Source organism: Cupressus sempervirens, chromosome 2, assembly GCF_028749045.1.
Source record: "Cupressus sempervirens isolate cs-2001-9-10 chromosome 2, ASM2874904v1, whole genome shotgun sequence".
NCBI lineage: Eukaryota > Viridiplantae > Streptophyta > Pinopsida > Cupressales > Cupressaceae > Cupressus > Cupressus sempervirens.
Genome location: NC_143119.1, coordinates 772,564,903 through 772,583,631, shown reverse-complemented (window position 1 = coordinate 772,583,631; position 18,729 = coordinate 772,564,903). Strand labels below are relative to the sequence as shown.

Here is an 18,729-nt window from a genome sequence, read left to right as displayed (position 1 = left end):
AGTTTCAAAAGCAAGAACTGTCATTCAGAATAAGTCATAGAGCTTGTTCATACAGAATTATGTGGACCTATTGGAATAGAGAATTATAGTGGAGAAGTTTTTCATTCTTTTTATTGATAGTTATTCTAGAATGATGACTGTAATGTATCTAAAAGAAAAATCCGAAGCATTTCAAAAATTTAAGTGGTATGTGGCAAAAGAAGAGAAGGAAACTGGAAAGAAACTAAAATGTTTGAGATCAAACAGAGGTGGTGAATGAATTCAATGAATTATGCATTGAAAAAGGAATTAAAAGACAGGTATCAGCCCCTGGTACACCACAACAGAATGGTATAGTTGAAAGAAGGAACAGATCCATCATGGATTGTGCAAGAATATTAATGATAAAAAAGAATGTTGCAATCAAATACTTGAAGCAATTAATACTGCAATGCATAACTTGAACAAAGTACAGTTGAAGAAAGACTCAAATCAAACTCCTTATGAACTATGGTATGGCTACAAACCTAATGTAAGTTACTTGAAAATATTTGGTAGCAAATGTTATATCTTGAAAGAATCTAGGAAACGTAAATTTGATGTCAAAGGTGATGAAGGCATATTCCTAGGATACTCTTGCAGAAGTAAATCATACAAATGTTTGAATTTGTCTACTTATAAAATCATAGAAAGTGCACATGTGAGAATTGATAAGTTTGCAAAAAAGAGTGAAGAAGAGAGCAACAAAGAATCTGAGGATTACAGAAGATTTGTTTACTTTGAACCTGATATAGTGTCAAATCTATTTGGAAATCAGGAGGCCTCACCTCCTGAGTCCTCAAAATCTCCAAAGGCTACCGAGTTGCAACTAGTGCAACCCGAGTCATAGTCTGAAGGACCCGAGTCACAATCAGAAGCTACCGAGTTGTTGCTAGAGAAAATTGAATCTGATTGACCCGAGTCATAGACAATGGGACCTGAGCTTAATATAGAAGATCATGAAGAGGTCAGTGGAAAAAACTCAAAATCCAAAGTACCTGTATTAGCAAGATATGTCAGAAGGCATCATGCACCTGATAAAATCATTGGAGACAAGTTAGATGGAACAATGACAAGAAACAAATTGAAAGATACATATTTGCTTGCTGAATTTGAATCTAGAAGTGTTAAAGATGCTTTGGATAATGAAAGTTGGATTGAAGCTATGAATGAAGAAATAGAACAGATAGAGAAGAATAAGACTTGGACTCTTGTTCCAAGACTCAAGGATAAAAATGTAATTGACACAAAGTGGGTTTTTAAAAATAAGCTAAATGAAGATGAAGAAGTTTCCAAAACCAAAGCAAGGTTAATATGTAAAGGTTATTCTCAAAAAAAAGGTATTGATTATGGTGAAACGTTTTCTCCTGTTGCAAGATTAGCAGGTGTTAGAACTTTACTAGCATATGTAGCTCACAGAGGTTTTTAAGTCTATCAAATGGATGTAAAATCTACATTCTTGAATGGAATTCTTGATGAGGAAATCTACATAGAGCAACCTAAAGGTTTTGTAGATCCTAGCAAAAGAGATATGGTATGTAAATTACACAAAGCATTATATGGTCTCAAGTAAGCTCCCAGAGCTTGGTATGTAAGACTTCATAACTACTTGATAAAGATTGGTTTTCAAAGAACAAATGATAACAGCAGTCTGTATATCAAAGAAGGACCAGACAAAAAGATTGTGTAGGTAGAAATATTTGTGGATGACACTTTATTTACAGGTATGATGACTTGTGCAAAGCATTTTCAAAAGAAATGAATAAAGAATTTGAGATGTCTATATTTGGAGAGATAAAATTCTTTGTTGGATTGCAGATCCAATACAAAAAAGATGGTAATTACATTACTCAATCTAAATATATCAAAGAGATACTAAAGAAATTTAGAATGGAAGATTCAAGACCAGTTGGAACTCCTATGTCTACTGGACATAAGCTTTCCAAAAATGATGATTCCAAGGAAGTAGATCAAACCACATACAGATCAATGATTGGAAAATTGCAGTAAGTAGTGCATACAAGGCCTGATATTGCATTAGCAGTCAGAATGGTGGCAAAATTCTCATCAAATACCAAAAAAAAATCACATAATGTAAATCAAGAGAATCGTGAGGTATCTGAAAGGTACTGAAGAATATGGTTTATGGTACAAAAAAGGAGGCAATTTGGATTTGAAAGTATTCACAGATGTTGATTGGGCAGGAAGTGTTGATGACAGAAAGAGCACAAGTGGTGGAGTATTTTTTTTTGGTAAAAGACTAGTGTCTTGGACAAGCAAGAAGCAGAATTGTATTGCTCAGTCCATAGCAGAGGCAGAATATGTAGCACCAACAGTTAATTGTTCTAATATTGTTTGATTCAAACAACTGTTGGCAAGTATGAAGATAAAGATCAAGGATCCAATGGCTATATACTATGATAACACAATACAATTAATATATCAAAGAATCCTGTGATGCATACCAAAACAAAACACATTGCTATAAACTATCATTTTTTGAGAGAATTGGTACAAGATAAAGAAGTAAGATTGGAATCTGTGAATAGCAAAGAACAAATTGCAAATATATTCACTAAGCCATTACCTAAAGATGCATTTCTGCATCTAAGAGGTAAGTTAGGGGTCATTCCCCTATCTGAAGCTCACTAAATAAAATTTAGTGATGCATCAACCAGAGCATGTTGAAGATCAGTCAGTTGATGTAGTATTGACAAGGGAACATTGCAAATGAATCAATACATAAGGTACATTGATATTCACTGAATATTGTCTTTGGCATGAGATGTCAAAGAGGGAGAAGTTTACTATCATATCTCATAGAAATTTTATAAAGATAAGAGAAAGAGATGTCAAAAAAGGAGAATGAACTTGATCTAATATCAAAGACAGAGTTTGCTATCAAATGAAGATGTTGAAGACAGAGTTTTGCTAACAGACAGAGAAATTAAAGACAGAGGGAGTTCACACTGATAGGAGTTCTCATGGATGAAAATCAGAATGAAACTAAAGATATGTTCCTAATTTTATTCTTGCCCTAAAAATTTCATTGCATTATGACATATTGTGTTGCCATCAATGCCAAAGAGGGAGATTGTTGGAAACAATTGATTAATTGTGTATTGTCTCTAATGTTACACAAAATGTCATATCATTGTCAATCAGTGTTTGCCGAGTTCACTCGAGCATTGAAGATAGTTTTTTGTGTCTACCGAGTATTCCAAAATCTGCCTAGCTCAAAAGTCAATGTCTACTTTTTTGTGTCTACCGAGTATTCCAAAGTCTGCCTAGCTCAAAAGTCAATGTCTACCAAGTTCACTCGGGCGACAAAGGAAAGTTTGCAGAAGTTGAGTGATGAAGGAAATGTTGGATGGAACCAGTGTTAACCGAATTCACTCGGTTACCAAAGTAACTTTGTGAATATGTAGTGTTAACCTAGTTTACTTGGTTAATACAGAAAAATCGCTTTGAGTTAGTGTCTATCGAGCAGGGTCGACTAACGAAGGATTTTCTTGTTTTGGCATATTGAGTTCAATTGAATTGTTTGTTGGTTCTAGCCAACTAAGAGGATGAATATTAATTATTCTAAATTGTATTCAAGCTGACTTGACAATGTGCAAAATATAGATATAAGATCAAGTTGAGGATTGAATGTGTAGAACAAAATTGAAGATTTGATAATACTTAGAGGAAGCGAATTAGAAGGATAAGCAGAATATCCTTGTTGAGCTGCAAAGATACATTCAATCAAGAAGGATCAAGTATACAAGCCAGAACTGAGATCTGTAATCAGCAACTCAGTTGCATCAGAAATCAGGTCATCTCATTGTTACCTTCTAACCATTGTAGCAGTGATCTAAATCTCTTAACAGAGTTGGCTTAACAGCTATTTGTAAATCCTCTAACAAGGTGACATTTCTATTGAAGTGTCTAAAGACCTCTAACAAGGCCACTCCTAACAGAGTGATTAAATCCTCTAACAAGGTCACACCTAACAGTGTGTTTTGTAACCTTTAACAAAGTTGGCTCCTAACAGGGCTCACTTTAGAAGAGTGAAAATTAGTAACTAGGTGCAATTGGTGGTTTTTCCCAAATTGGGTTTCCACGTTAAATTTTGGTGTCATGACTAAGTTAAAGTAAGTTTAACCCCAAATAATATCTTAAGATTTTCATGTGAAGCACTTGCCAAGTTATTTAGTGTTTACCGAGTTACAGCATTTTGCCTGTGTGTTTGTTGAGTTTCAGTAGAGTTCAGTTTTCACAGAGTTTGATTTATATTGACATCTAAGGGATCTGGGATTTATTTTTGTGGTAACTGATTCACCCCTCCCCTCTAAGTTACTCGTCTTATATTTCCAACATATACAAGGTACGATTGCCCATAGCGAGATTGATTTCCTTTCCATTAAAAACATGTTTTCATTGGAGGAATACCTTTTAACATCATATGAGGCATATTACTTTAGAAATTTGTTTTAAAGATTAAAAGCCTTCAATTTAATAATTTTTGCTTTGTCATGAAGACTTCACCATGGGGTTGGGTGGAGGCAAAAAACATAAGTCTTAAGAATGTGCAGGTATGGATCAGTTTAATGACAGCTAAGAGAATAGGTGGCTTTCTGTTGGACCAACCTCATAAACCAGCTTTGGTGAAGAAGTAGCCTACCTTGGAGTCAGTAGCAATAAAGGACAACAAAAACACCTTCAAGATGCAAAACCATGATTCTGATTTTCTAAGATTGATCAGCAGCCCTTTGTCATCACATGGATTTTCCTGGAGGACATTCAAGAGTGGATGGATAAGTATGAGCCATGAGGTAAAAATTGACAAGCTATGTGGAGAAATTCAATTTCAGATTATCAGTATCAAGCCAAAACAGTTGAACCATTTAATTTTCAAGGCACCCATTAGAAATTAGTTTGGATGGAAATTGCTGCATGTTTAACGTATTCCACCTGCATGTAGTTTGACTACGATTGCAACCAGCAAGGTACTACCAGTAGATTCTTAAAGTTCAATAAATGAAACATAAAGGAGGTGTGATCTAGTATGTTACAGCACAAATGTTTTATTTCACTGTAATTCCCTCTTGCAACAAGCTTTCCAGCTATTTGATGAAACTAAATTCATTGCAAGTATCTTCTCAATAAGAAATGTTTGCATGATGTCGAATTTTCTCATGAATCTGTTAATACTTGGTTTTATTTGAGATAAATCTTTGAAATCCCATGTCTTCCAGTAAGCACTATTAAAAAAGGCTATTTCACATGCTGGATTCCAACAGAAAACCAATTATAAAACCTAATCTAGTATAGACCAGACCTATATCCAATGGGAAAATGTGACTAAAAAGTAACATACAAACATTAGATGGTGTTGTTTTGTACCCAAATAAGTTAAATAAGGCCCAAACCAGGTCTCACATATGGAAACACATGAATATGGTATTTGTGCCATAATTGGAGTATCATATCAATATACAGTATCTGTTATGTAATGACAAGTATTTGGGTGGGGAAGAAGCATCTGATATCAGTAATAAAACTTTATGATAAAACGTATTAACTTAATCAAAATAAATAGGTTGTAAAACATTCTCTTGCAAGCAGTACAATGTCAAAAAACTTGAAGATGCATTTTATCAAAAAGTTTTTAAAAAGAGGATGATCTATAATATTTAAAGCATAATTCTTACATAAGGCATCATTTGAATTCACAAAAGCTAAAGTCTGGGGCAAGCAAAAATGAAGAATGCATGTGTCAAGTTAGGAATAAGTTGTATTTGAAATAAAGAATGATCAAAACCTCGAAGTAGTCAACATATTGAGGTATGCTCGGATGCTGCAAGGATTGCAAGACTCGGCATTCCCGTTCAAAAAGGTCAAGCTCCTGAAATAACATTTCAGTCTAAACTCAATAATACTATTTGTTGCCATTATTATAAAAAAGAAATGTTAGTGTTGTGCAATAAGGGTTACTAAAGTAGCAAAGTAGAAAGTTGAAACAATCTCAAGGACACAAAAAACCAGTCGCCACACAATCAGTAAGATGGCAATCAAAGATAACAGTTTACAACCCATGATCTTTCTTGATCTTGTTCCAGGAAGAGATTATGTGTGATGCAAAAATCATACACAATCTCTTCCAGCAACAACAGCAAGAAAGATAACAATTACAGACAACAAACCAAATTAGTTACTGGGTTCCTAAAATATAACTAAAATGGATAGATTTCCTAGTGATTGTGGTAAAAAAAATTCTTCTCATTCTTACAAAACAATTACCTTCCAACCTCTCATGTTTCGTAAGGACATGGCTTTCAGAGCCACCTTCTCACCATCACCTACCTCTGCTTCATAAGTTATACTTGAACCACCCTGACCAAGGATACCAGTAATCTTGTATTTTCCAGCCAATATGTCCTCATCTTGATGAAGCCCTTCCATCATGGATCTCTTATTGCATGATGTTTCCCCAGTTGCACTGTTTCTGTGGAGAACATCACAAATTAAGATTATCATTTAAAATAAAAAGTGGATTAGAAAAATGGAAAAGAACTGAAAATTAAATGTGTCAACTGTATGATAAAGTAATTTTGTATGCGATTTATTGGAGAGTAAGAGAATTCTGTCTAATATAATAACAGTAGAGTATGATGAGAATCTTAACTGGATTTGACGATTTATTCTGAGAGATCTAAGCTCATATTTTCTTGAAGACTGCCTTGGGAAAACAAATTCTCTGTGTGCATATTGATTTGAGAATAAGAAAGTTCTCAGTTGCTTATGGGAACATATTTGCTTTGTGGGACAAGAAGTTCCAGAACAACGATATGAACTGGGATAAATACCCAATGTGATACACCCCTGTAGAAAAGTAGCGACAGTCACAAACCAAGAATTTCCCAAGTTTTTGATTGCATATGTAAGCCACGTTAAGACCAACATCCAAACATGTCAGTTTTTCTTTTCCTTTTTGTTTTAAGGAACGGAAATACACTTATGGCAAAACTTAAAGAACAAAAAATTGTCATTGAGAGTAATCTTACCATCCTAGTTCTTGATTATCAACATATGAAATGTTAAGGTTGAAAAGAAGCTTTCCTTGAAGCAAACCCTGCAGAAATCAATGCATTTTTATTCAAAAGATAAAAGTAAAACCCTACAATGTAAGAAAGCGAATTCACGTAAATTATGAAATTGTTATAAAGTTGCTACTCTTGAGTGCAGTACCAAAAATATTGAAAATTGAAATGTCCCTCCAGATGTTTCCCCAGGTGGGTCTTTAAAAAAAAAGAGAAAAAAAAATAAAACATACAAATTATTTAATATTTGTTTAAATAAGTCACTAAACTTATATTAAATAATTACTTAGGAAGATTAAAAATAAATTAATTATTTAATTAATAGTTAACCAGGAAACTATTAATTACATAATTAGTTCCCTTGCAGAAATTTCAGTTGCATAATGGAATGAGGGATATCTTTAAATCACAATGGGTGTTCGGAGGAAGGCAAGTTGGATTTGAATTATTTTGGTAGTTGCAGAAAGACAGTGCAATTGAATTATTTTCGTCAGGGACTTCCTAACCTAGTGGAAAAAGTGTGAAGCACACGAAGACAATTAATCTAGCCAAAGTGTATCGAAGCTGGAGAGATTGATTCATGGCATTCAATAGCCATCTACATTTGTTCTGTGGGTATCCATTCATACCTTGGGTAGAAGACAGAAAATTTGGATTGTCTTTTATCAGGCAGCATTCTCATTTGTCTTTAGTGGAGAGACCTATTGGACGCAACCAGAAACTAGTCACCCTTGAAGAAAAAAAGATCAATAATATTGTGAAAGCGGAGATCTACGTGAGCTTTCATCAGAACCGATGTGGGTGGGGAAATATTGGGCAACATCATTAAACCTTGGCAAATAGATTACTTAGACCGGCAGTGGATTGTACAAAGAAGATAGAAAAGTTAATATCCTGCACCAACTAATTACTCTATTATTCATTGGAATCAACGGAAGAGTCTGAAGAACTATTCAATAACAGTTGGCGACCTCCACATTTTGTCTTAAATAATAAAGACTAAGAGAAATACAGAGTCTACCCAGAAGCGAATGATCCTTCATCAGTGGCAGAAGAAGAATTAGCATCAAAAGAAATTCCTATTTTTCTGCAACAGGCAGAGAACTCAGGTGCATGTTAGTAGATTTTAATAATATTTAAATTTCAGCATTATATACATATATTACAGTCAGAATTCAAAATTATTATAAATGATTGTTGTCACTTCCTGTGTATACAATATGAACATCAATTGAATTAAATAATAAACAAATCTGTATTCAGAGTTATAACTGTAACTGGAATGTTTACTGGAATTTACATTCAAGAATAGCTTTTTAAAACTTGGGATCTTACATTGGTATCAGAACCATTCTTCCTGCCAGCCCGAGGAAAACTCATAGGTTAGATATGAACAATTGAGTATGCAACAAGGGCCCTATAACTTCTGGAATACCCGAGTTGGACAAAATAGAAATCCAAACATTCAAGTGGAATCATCTAGTTCATCTATACAGGTTGACATTGAGGATAGTCATATTGAGCTAGACGAAGAAGTAATTTTTGAACAGAATAATAACTGGGGGAAGCAGACAATACTAGGGATCTTATAGCAGCCTTAATCAGAAGCCAACAAGATATGCAGGACAATGTAAACTGTATGATTGATTTGATGACTCAGTTTATGGCCTACAATTTAAACCAAAATCAAAATAATGCAGGGGGAAATGGTGGCCGGGAGGATCATTCAGTGAATAATCATCTTGAGGGATCCACGACAACAAGACCTTCCATGCCAACTTTCACTCCTTGGAACCCACAACCAGAAAGAGAACCTTCTATTAGAGAATAACAGGAAAAAAATATACCAGGATTGGTTATTGTCAAGGATGAATTTAGATCATCAATGACCTTTAGAGAATACTTGGATGTCAAGATGAAGCATGGGTCAAAGGACAGCAGGGATATAACAATGAATTACAAAGAAAAATTAGTAAAATGTTGATTCATTATTTTGATGAGTCGGGGAAAACAACTGCCAAGGCTTGGGTGCAAAAGCTTGACAGATAGTTCCAATTAAATCCTATGATGGAAGATGAAGCAATCAAATATGCAGCCTTGCACTTAGAGGGAGTGGTGCATGAATGGTGGCACCATGGGCAAATCATTTTGGGCCACAATCAGATTAGCACATATGCTACATTCACTAAGAAACTTATAGACAGATTTGATTCTAAGGATTCCGAACTTCATCTCAAGGATTTGACCCAACTTAAACTAACTGGAACGGTGGAGCAACGTATTTCTGAATTTGAAAAATTAGCAGTCCTAGTAACCAAGATTTCAGAAAGACAAAAAACTGTTATATTCATAGATGGGTTATGATGCACTCAAAGGATGGATCAAATCTTTAAATCCTCCTTCATTGCAAACAGCTATCAAGAAGGCAAGAGAATTGAAACCTTCTTAAAAGGGGAAAACTTTTAATAAAGGACCACCCCCAAAACCAGATCACGAGAAAAAACCTTTTATTAAAGACATCTCCTAGAATCGAATCAAGTTTGGATAAAGAGGAGCATGACGAACTTAGAAGGAAAAAGTTATATTTCAGTTGTAAAGAGGCATGGGTGCTAGGCCACAGATGTTTGGGAAAGGGGAAAATACATTATATTAAGGTAGTATCAAACAGTGAAGATGAGGAAATATAGATCCGAACCCAGAACATAGTCAGAAGACTGCAGAACAAGTTCAGGAAAGTAAACAAGGGAAAAGTGCAATAGCATATATGACAGGAACTCCACACTACAATATTTTCACAATAAGAGTAGTATTACAAGGTCAACAAGTTATTGTAATGTTAGATAGTGGATCTATGCATAGTTTCATTGATGTTGCTCTAGTTAAAAAACGTGGCTTACATACAAAGAAACATGAAGGATTTGATGTTCAAGTTGCAAGTGGTAGTAATTTAGTAAGCACACATAAGGTTCCACAATTAAGTATTGCTCTTGGTAATTATACAATGATAGATGATTTTTATGTGGATGATTTGGCTAATACTAATATTATCTTGGGAACTCAATCGATGGAAACTTTGGATAAATATTCTTAAAGTTTCAAATGTATGGATTTTTCTTTGAAGGTTGACAGGTAAAAAGTTATCCTCAGGGCAATGTAAAATGGTGGACCCAAGATCATTACTACTCACAGAATGGAGGTTGTTTTCCATCACGGTGATGTTGCATGGTCAACATAATGCTTGATTGCCACCAAGGTAACAAGTTTTGAATCTAAGCATTATCAGGATGATTTGTTGCAAATATTAGATTCACATAGTTTGGTTTTCAGTGATATACCTCGAAGAGTACCACCAGATAGAGGTTTTGAGCATACCATTGAACTAGAAGAAGGTGCAAAACCTATCAACACTACTCCATATCAACATCCCAAGAAGTTCAAAGATGAAATAGAAAACGCCATTAAGGAATTGTTGGATATGGGTCACATCAAGCCTAGTACGAGTCATTTCACTTCCTCTGTAGTGTTGGTTAAAAAGAAGTATGGGACTATATGCATGTGTATAGATTATCATGCCCTCAACAAAAAGACAATAAAAAACAGGTATCTAATTCCCCACATTGATGAATTACTAGATGAACAACATGGTGTTGTCTATTTTTCTAAAATCGATTTATTATTGGGGCATCATTAGAACAAGTTAAAGGAATAGGATATTCATAAAATTGCATTCCATTGCCATTATGGCCGTTACGAATTTCTGGTTATGCCTTTGGGATTGACAAATGATCCAGCGACATTCCAATCTAGTATGAATCACATTTCCAATAAACAATTGAGGAAATTTCTATAAGTCTTCTTTGATGATATACTTATTTACAACAAAACTTGGGAAGAACATTTGAAACATGTTGATGAAGTTTTAGGCATAATGGAATTCCAATCTCTTTATGCAAAAGCTACTAAATGTGAATTTGGCATGAAAAAAATTCTATATTTAGGGCATATAATCAATGCTAAAGGTGTGTCGGCACATCAGGAAAAGATCAGAGCCATTTTGGATTGGCCACCTCCACAGAATTTTTCAGATCAAAGTGGTTTCTTTGGTTTATGCAATTATTATAGGACGTTCATTAGAGGGTTTTCATAGCTTGGAGCACCATTGACTAATCTCACCAAAAAAGGGGCATTAAGGTGGACTAAGGAAGCACAATAGGTATTTGATAAACTTAAGGAGGTAATGAGTTCTTGCCCAATGCTTGCACTTCCAGACTTTCATCAGCCTTTTGTGTTACAATGTGATGCATGAGATGAGGGAATAGGAGCAAGTTTAATGCAAAGTAAACATCCTATAGCATATGAAAGAAACAAACTCAATAGTGTCGAAGTTGTATTCGATATATGATAAGGAAATGTTGGCAATAATGCATGCTCTAGCTAAATTTAGACAATATTTAGTTGGTGGTAAATTTGTGGTTAGAACCGATCATCATAGTTTGAAATATTTCTTGGGTCAGAAGAATTTGAATGACAGACAGCAAAAGTGGATCAATAAGATCCAAGCTTATGATTTTGAAATTGAATATGTTAAGGGTAAGAACAATGTTGTTATTGATGCATTACCCAAGAAACCCAAAACAAATGCTATATTAGGGCTAATATCTGATTGAAAATCTCTTTTACTAGTGGAATATTCTAAGAATTCATTTGCTTATGATTTATTGGATGGGAATGTTCAGCATTATATATAGAAGATTGTGAATGATGTTATTTACTACAAATATAGAATCATTTTAGTACCTGGTTCTAAACTAAAATTGAGAATCATGCAGGAAGTTCATAACTTACCTTTGGCTGGACATCCAAGTTATTTTAAAACTTACAAGCAAATTCGTGAACGGTTCACATGGAAAGGGCTCAAGGATGATGTATTACGATATGTTAAAGAAAGTGTTAAGAATATTAACCAAGATAAACCTACAGGTCTAACAGTACAGACCGTACTTCCTCTTAATGGTAATATATCTCTAATGTTGACATTTAATAATATATATATCTCTCCTATAGGTGCCAGTGATTTCTAATGATGCAACTGTTTGATGCTTGACCAAACTAACACTTAGTTAGTTAGTCATTACTAATTTGTGTCTTCTAGATAGCTGACTTAGGAAGAATATAGTTAGTGCCAAGTTAGGAAGGGTTATGTCCCTAGAGGGACATACCCTTTAGAAAGGATATATACGTAGGTTGTAAATGCAGATTAAAGGACACACAGTTACAACAGTCTGCTCCTCTAAGCATTTTATATCCTGCAATTTATATCTGAGATTCTCCCTCACAATAAAAGGTTAAATATTCAGTATTGGATCTGCATTATAATAAGCACTAACTTCATCAATATTTAGAATACTTAGAAGATCATTCTTAGCAAATAAGATTGGATTAAAAGTCTGATTAAGAGATAAGGATTTAGTAGAAACTTTACATGGTATCAGAGCTCTGGTAATCGAACCTAGGCTCTGCTAAATTTCAATAATTAGACTTTGTACACATCAAGCAACAATCTTCTATCTTCCATGGCTTATACAATCAGACCCGAAGACAGGTTTGATGGGAAAGAGCACTTTAAAGCCTGGAAAGCCTGGAAGTTCAAAATCATGATGATTCTTAAAGAGAACAATGTAAAACAATCCATTGATGGAGCATCCAAACAACCCCCAGTTGAACCTCACAAATCTCTCTACAGCAAAGGAAATAGAAACGCTATTCAAATCATCTTGGATGGAGTTAAAAATGATATTGTACCTATGCTTACAAAACATCAAACTGCATTTGATATGATGAATGCATTATGAAATGCCTATGAAGTAAACAATGCAACCAGGGTTCTTGCACTAAAAAGGAAAATGAATCACATTCAGATAAAGAAAGGAGAATCGATAAGTTCTTACTTCCTAAGAGTTGCCGGCACTAGAGATGAACTATCAAGCACAAGAACCATCATTAGTGACACAGAATTAACACTTATGGCTATAGATGGATTGCCAGATTCATGGGAGACATTTGCTCAAGGAATAAGTGCCAGAGATCAACTTCCGGACTTCAACAGACTCAAGAATGATTGTCTTCAAGAGGAATCCAGAAAACTAAAGAAAGGAGGGAAACCAAAAGTAGAAGATGAAGAACTTCACATTCTTAATACAAACTCCTATAAGGGCAAGAAGAAGCATTTCAAGAAGAAAAAGGGAAATCAAAAAAATGGAAAGCCCAAGAAAGATCTATCTAAAATAAAGTGTTTTAAATGTGAAAAATTTGCACACTATAGATCTAATTGTCCTGAAAATTCCAAACAACAGGCAAATTGTACAAATGTCATTAGAGAAGAAGATACTTATGATCCTGACAACCATGTTTTGTATTCCTCTCTATCAAATGAAATCTCAAATAAGGCATGGGTAATTGATAGTGGATCTTCTAGACATATAATGGGATACAAAGAAACTCTAGATTCTTTATCAAAAAAGGTTAACGGTGAAGTTACCATTGGTGATAATTCAGCACACTCCGTTGAAAGAATTAGAAATTGTACTTTGAAACTAAAATCAGGAAATACTCTTCTTCTTAAAGGTGTACTCTATGTACTAGGGATTAAAAGAAACCTAATCTCAGTTACAGCACTTGAAGATGATGGGCACAATGTTGCATTCGTGGATGGCAAAGTATTAACTTGGGCTAAGAACTCCTCTATCAAGAAAGCAAAATTAATTGGTCAAAGGAAAGGATATTTGTATGAATTGAATACAGAATCTAGTCGTTCTATTCAAGCCCTAGTTTATGAAGCTACAGATACAAATGAAATATGGCACAGAAAATTAGGGCATCTAAATTTCAAAACTTTATCAACTATGGAGAAGATGGTCACTAGATTACCTAAACTAATTAAAGACCATCCAAGTATTTGCAAAGGGTGTGCTCTAGGTAAAAGCACCAGAAGTCCCTTTCATGATAGTACTAGGAAAACAAATAATGTACTAGAATTAATTCATTTAGATTTATGTGGACCTATGTCTGTTCCTTTTCTTGGAGGATTCTGGTATTATATCTTGTTCGTCGATGACTTCTCTAAGAAAACATGGATTTACTTTTTAAAATGCAAGGAATCAGAAGAAATCCTACAAAGATTTAAAGAATTCAAAGCATTAACTGAAAAATTTTCAGGACATAAAATTAAAACCCTTAGAACTGATAACGGAGGAGAATATATCTTGAACTTGTTTAAAAAGTTTTGTAAAGAATTAGGGATTAAGAGGGAGTACACTATCCTTATAATCTAGAACAAAATGGGGTAGTAGAAAGAAAAAATAGGACAATTATAGAAGCTGCAAGAGCCATATTTTTGACCAAAATCTAGACTATTATCTTTGGGCAAAAGCCTCTTGTACTGCTGTATATATTCAAAACAAAAGCCCTCACTCCTATCTTAAAGATAAAACCCCTGAAGAAGTATTTACTAAAGTAAAACCCAATATAAGTCATCTTAGAATTTTTGGGTGTCCTATATATATTCATGTTTCAAAAGAAAAGAGAACCAACTTAGAACCCTCTGGGAGGAAAGGCATTTTTGTAGGGTATAGTGAAACATCTAAGGCATATAGGATTTTCATACCTGGATAGAAAAGTATTGAACTTAGTAGGCATGTAATCTTTGAAGAAGATCTTGCATTCAAAAGAGCCATAAGTTCTAATGAACCTTCTCCTTTATCTAGTTCTGAAAGAAATAGTGAATCTAGGTCCCAGAGGGAGAACTTAGAAGAAATTGAAGATGAAATTCAAAATATGAACCTTGAAGAAAATTCAAAGAAAACACCATTTTGGGCCATAAAAACAGTTGAAGCAGCTCAAGACTTTGTTGCACCTTCCGGAACAGTTAGAGATAGCAAAAGACCTAAAAGATTATCTGGTTATACAGCAAACATGAGTGATTTATCCAAATCAGAGCCAACCAATCCTTCTGATGCTATTAAACATACAGCCTGGAAAGAAGCTATGATAGAAGAATACCAATCTATTATGAAAAATGATGTTTGGGAAATTGTTCCAAGACCTAAAGGAAAATCTGTTGTTTCTTCCAAATGGATATTTAAAATAAAGCATGCTACCAATGGTAGTATTGAGAAGTATAAAGCCAAATTTGTAGCCAGATGATTTTCTCAGAAAGAAGGGATTGGTTATGAAGAAACCTTTGCTCCTGTTGCCAGATATACCTCTGTAAGAGCAGTCTTAGCAATTGCCGCATCAAAGGGATGGAAGGTACATCACATGAATGTGAAAACAACATTCCTAAATGGAAAGATTTCAGAAGAAGAATATCTGGAGCAACCTAAAGGATTTGAAACTCATGATCCTAACGCGTTTGTTTGCAGGCTCAAGAAAGCTCTCTATGGGCTTAAATAGGCTCTTAGGGCCTGGTATGAAAGAATTGATTAGTATCTCACCAACTTAGGATTCTCCAAGAATGAAGCTGATCCAAATTTATATTATAAAAGAGATAAAGATGATATGGTAATTTTGATACTATATGTCGATGATTTACTAATAAAAGGTGATGATCATCTCATAGATCAATGCAAGAAAGATCTAACTAGAGAATTTGAAATGAAAGATTTGGGACTCCTTCATTACTTCCTAGGACTAGAAGTACGACAGAATTCTGATAGCATCATACTTAATCAAGGAAAGTATACATCAAACATTTTGAAGAGATTTGGAATATGGAACTGTAAACCTACGTCTTCTCCAATGGAGACTAACCTACATAAACCTAAGGAAGCAGCAGCAGAATCACCTTCCATAGATTCTACTCTCTATAGACATATGATTGGGTCCCTTATGTACTTAGTAAATACAAGACCAGATATTTGCTATGCAGTTAATGCCTTACGTCAATTTATGTGTGAACCAAAAGAGATTCACCTAGTTGTAGTTAAACACATTATGAGATACTTACAAGGCACTCTTCATTATGGACTCAAATATGAAAAAGTTTCTTTAGACTTGCATGGATTCACCGACTCAGATTGGGGTGGAAGTGTTAAAGACAGGAAAAGTACTTCAGGATGTTGTTTTAGTTTAGGATGAGCTATGATATCTTAGATATGCAAAAAGCAGTCTTCAGTAGCTCAGAGTTCCACAGAAGCCAAATACATTGCAGCAGCGATGGCCTCTCGTGAAGCAATCTGGCTGAGCAAGTTACTTGTAGGATTATTTAGGCAAGCCATGAATCCTACGATTATTCATTGTGATAATCAGAGTTCCATCAAACTCTCAGTGAATCCAGTTTTCCATGACAGGTCCAAGCATATTGAAATTCTTACCATTATGTAAGAGATATGGTAGACAAGAATTCTGTAAAATTGGAATACATTTGCACTGCAGATCAAACAACAGACATACTCACCAAACCTCTATCTAGAGTGAAGATAGAACATTTCAAGAGGAGACTTGGTATGGTTGAGTTGTAATGCATTTGTACTCTTTTGATTATTAAATAAAATAAATTTTTTTTTTTTGTCAGGCTATTGACTGTTATGGACTCCACCATGTGTAATCATTATTTAAAGAGCTGATGATCTCTGAAATAATGAACACTTGTATAAAAGGCATAATGAGAGATGACGATCTCTTAGATAATGTACTAAATAGTAGATTTTTCTGTAAGGTCTAGATGAGTTTTAGATCATATTGTGATGTTGACATTGCTATGGTCATGGGTCACAAATTGAATAAAGGAAGAATCTTAGTATTCTCCGGGTTTATCCTGTATTCTGGTAGATCTTAAAACTCAGGATCGTGTTGTCATATGGAAATACCAATTTCTATGAAATCATAACTTGGATAAATGAACAAATTACTCTTCAAATTTATCCTGTATAATATCACTAATGGCAGTGATTTGTCATCTCACAGGTTTAGTAATATGAGTCTGTATCATGTGTTCTATGATACCACATACTAAGAAGAGACAAACAGATATAGAGTATTAATTCTTGCTTATTCATCTATATCTGTGTTGCTAGATATAATATCTCTCTGTAGGATTATCAGGTTAATAGAGTGTTAAGAATTACTAATTTAGTTAGTTAGTCATTACTAATTTGTATCTTTCAGATCGCCAACTTAGGAAGAATATAGTTAGTGCCAAGTTAGGAAGGGTTATGTCCCTCAAGGGACATACCCTTTAGAAAGGATATATAAGTAGGTTGTAAATGCAGATTAAAGGACACACAGTTACAGCAGTCTGCTCCTCTAAGCATTTTATATCCTGCGATTTATATATGAGATTCTCCCTCACGATAAAAGGTTAAATATTCAGTATTGGATCTGCACTATAATAAGCACTAACTTCATCAATATTCAGAATCCTTAGAAGATCATTCTCAGCATATAAGACTGGATTAAAAGTCTGATTAAGAGATAAGGATTTAGTAGAAACTTTACAAAAAGCATCACATGTCAGCAAAATAAAACAGAGCATACATATCCGGCAGGGTTATTGTAGTCTTTACTCATTCCAAAACAAAGGTGGTAGAGTATATCAATGGATTTCATTACTGGATTACCTAGGGCACAAGATAAAGATTGTATTTTCGTGGTGGTTGATAGATTAACAAAATTTGCATGTTTATTTGCTATCACTACAGAGCTTACGATTGTTCAGATTGCAAAACTATTTTTCAAGGAGACTTTTCGTTTACATGGTTTACCAAAGAATATAATCAGTAATAGAAACGGTAGATTTCTCAGTATTTTTTGGGAGGAATTGTTCAGGTTAACAAGTCCAGAGTTGCATCACAGCACTAGTTACCATCCACAAACAGATGGTCAAATAGAAATAGTGAACAAATGGCTTGAAGGGTATCTTCGCAATTATGTTGTTGGGCATCAGAAAGCTTAGGTTCAATGGTTACACTTGGGGGAATATTGTTATAATACAACATATCGTGTCTATCAGTATGATCCCACTCAAGGCCTTGTATTGATATGACGCTTTATCTTTTGTTGATCTTGCTTTTGACAATAGTAATATGCCCAAATCACAAGATTGGCTTCAAGACTGTCAAGATATTTTAAAAGCACTTAAGGAAAACCTACAAACTACCCAGAATCAACAAAAAAATTATGCAAACAATAAAAGCATAAACCGCAGTTTTGAGGAAGGTGAGTTGGTGTACCTTTGATTACAGCCATATTGACAGTCTTCACTCAAACACAGTGGGCCAAGAAATTGAAGCCTCATTTCTATGGACCCTATCAAATTGTCTGGAAAATTGGTTCAATCGCATATGAACTCAATTACAAAAAGGCACTCGAATACACAATGTCTTTCATGTGTCCTGTCTCAAAAAGGCGTTAGGCCAGTAGGTGATAGTATCTATAGATATATCACTATTAGATGAAGGGAAGTTGGACATGGTTCCCGAAAAGATTTTGGACACACGAGAAAAACAATTACATAGTAGATCTATCAAAGAATATTTGATACAATGGAAGAATTTGCCCATAGATGATGCTACTTCGGAAGGCGAACAGAAGTTACAGCATCTCAATTTATAGTTGCTTGTGGACAAGA

At 34.5% G+C, this 18,729-nt stretch overlaps 1 protein-coding gene across 4 annotated transcripts in view; it reads right to left on the bottom strand.

The window, feature by feature from the left end:
* The window catches only part of LOC149575745 (uncharacterized), a 241,306-nt gene that overhangs the window by 168,536 nt on the left and 54,041 nt on the right, over nucleotides 1-18,729 (bottom strand). For all 4 annotated transcript variants that reach the window (XR_016360224.1, XM_089815534.1, XM_089815536.1 and 1 more), the window contains 4 exons: nucleotides 7,068-7,135; nucleotides 6,689-6,885; nucleotides 6,304-6,508; nucleotides 5,825-5,908 (listed from right to left, as the gene is read on the bottom strand). Coding sequence is in view for 3 of the 4 variants with exons in the window: in XM_089815534.1 (XP_089671660.1) it covers nucleotides 5,825-5,908; nucleotides 6,304-6,508; nucleotides 6,689-6,885; nucleotides 7,068-7,070 (489 nt within the window). In the remaining variant the exon portion in view is untranslated. The remainder of the gene's footprint in view (nucleotides 1-5,824; nucleotides 5,909-6,303; nucleotides 6,509-6,688; nucleotides 6,886-7,067; nucleotides 7,136-18,729) is intronic.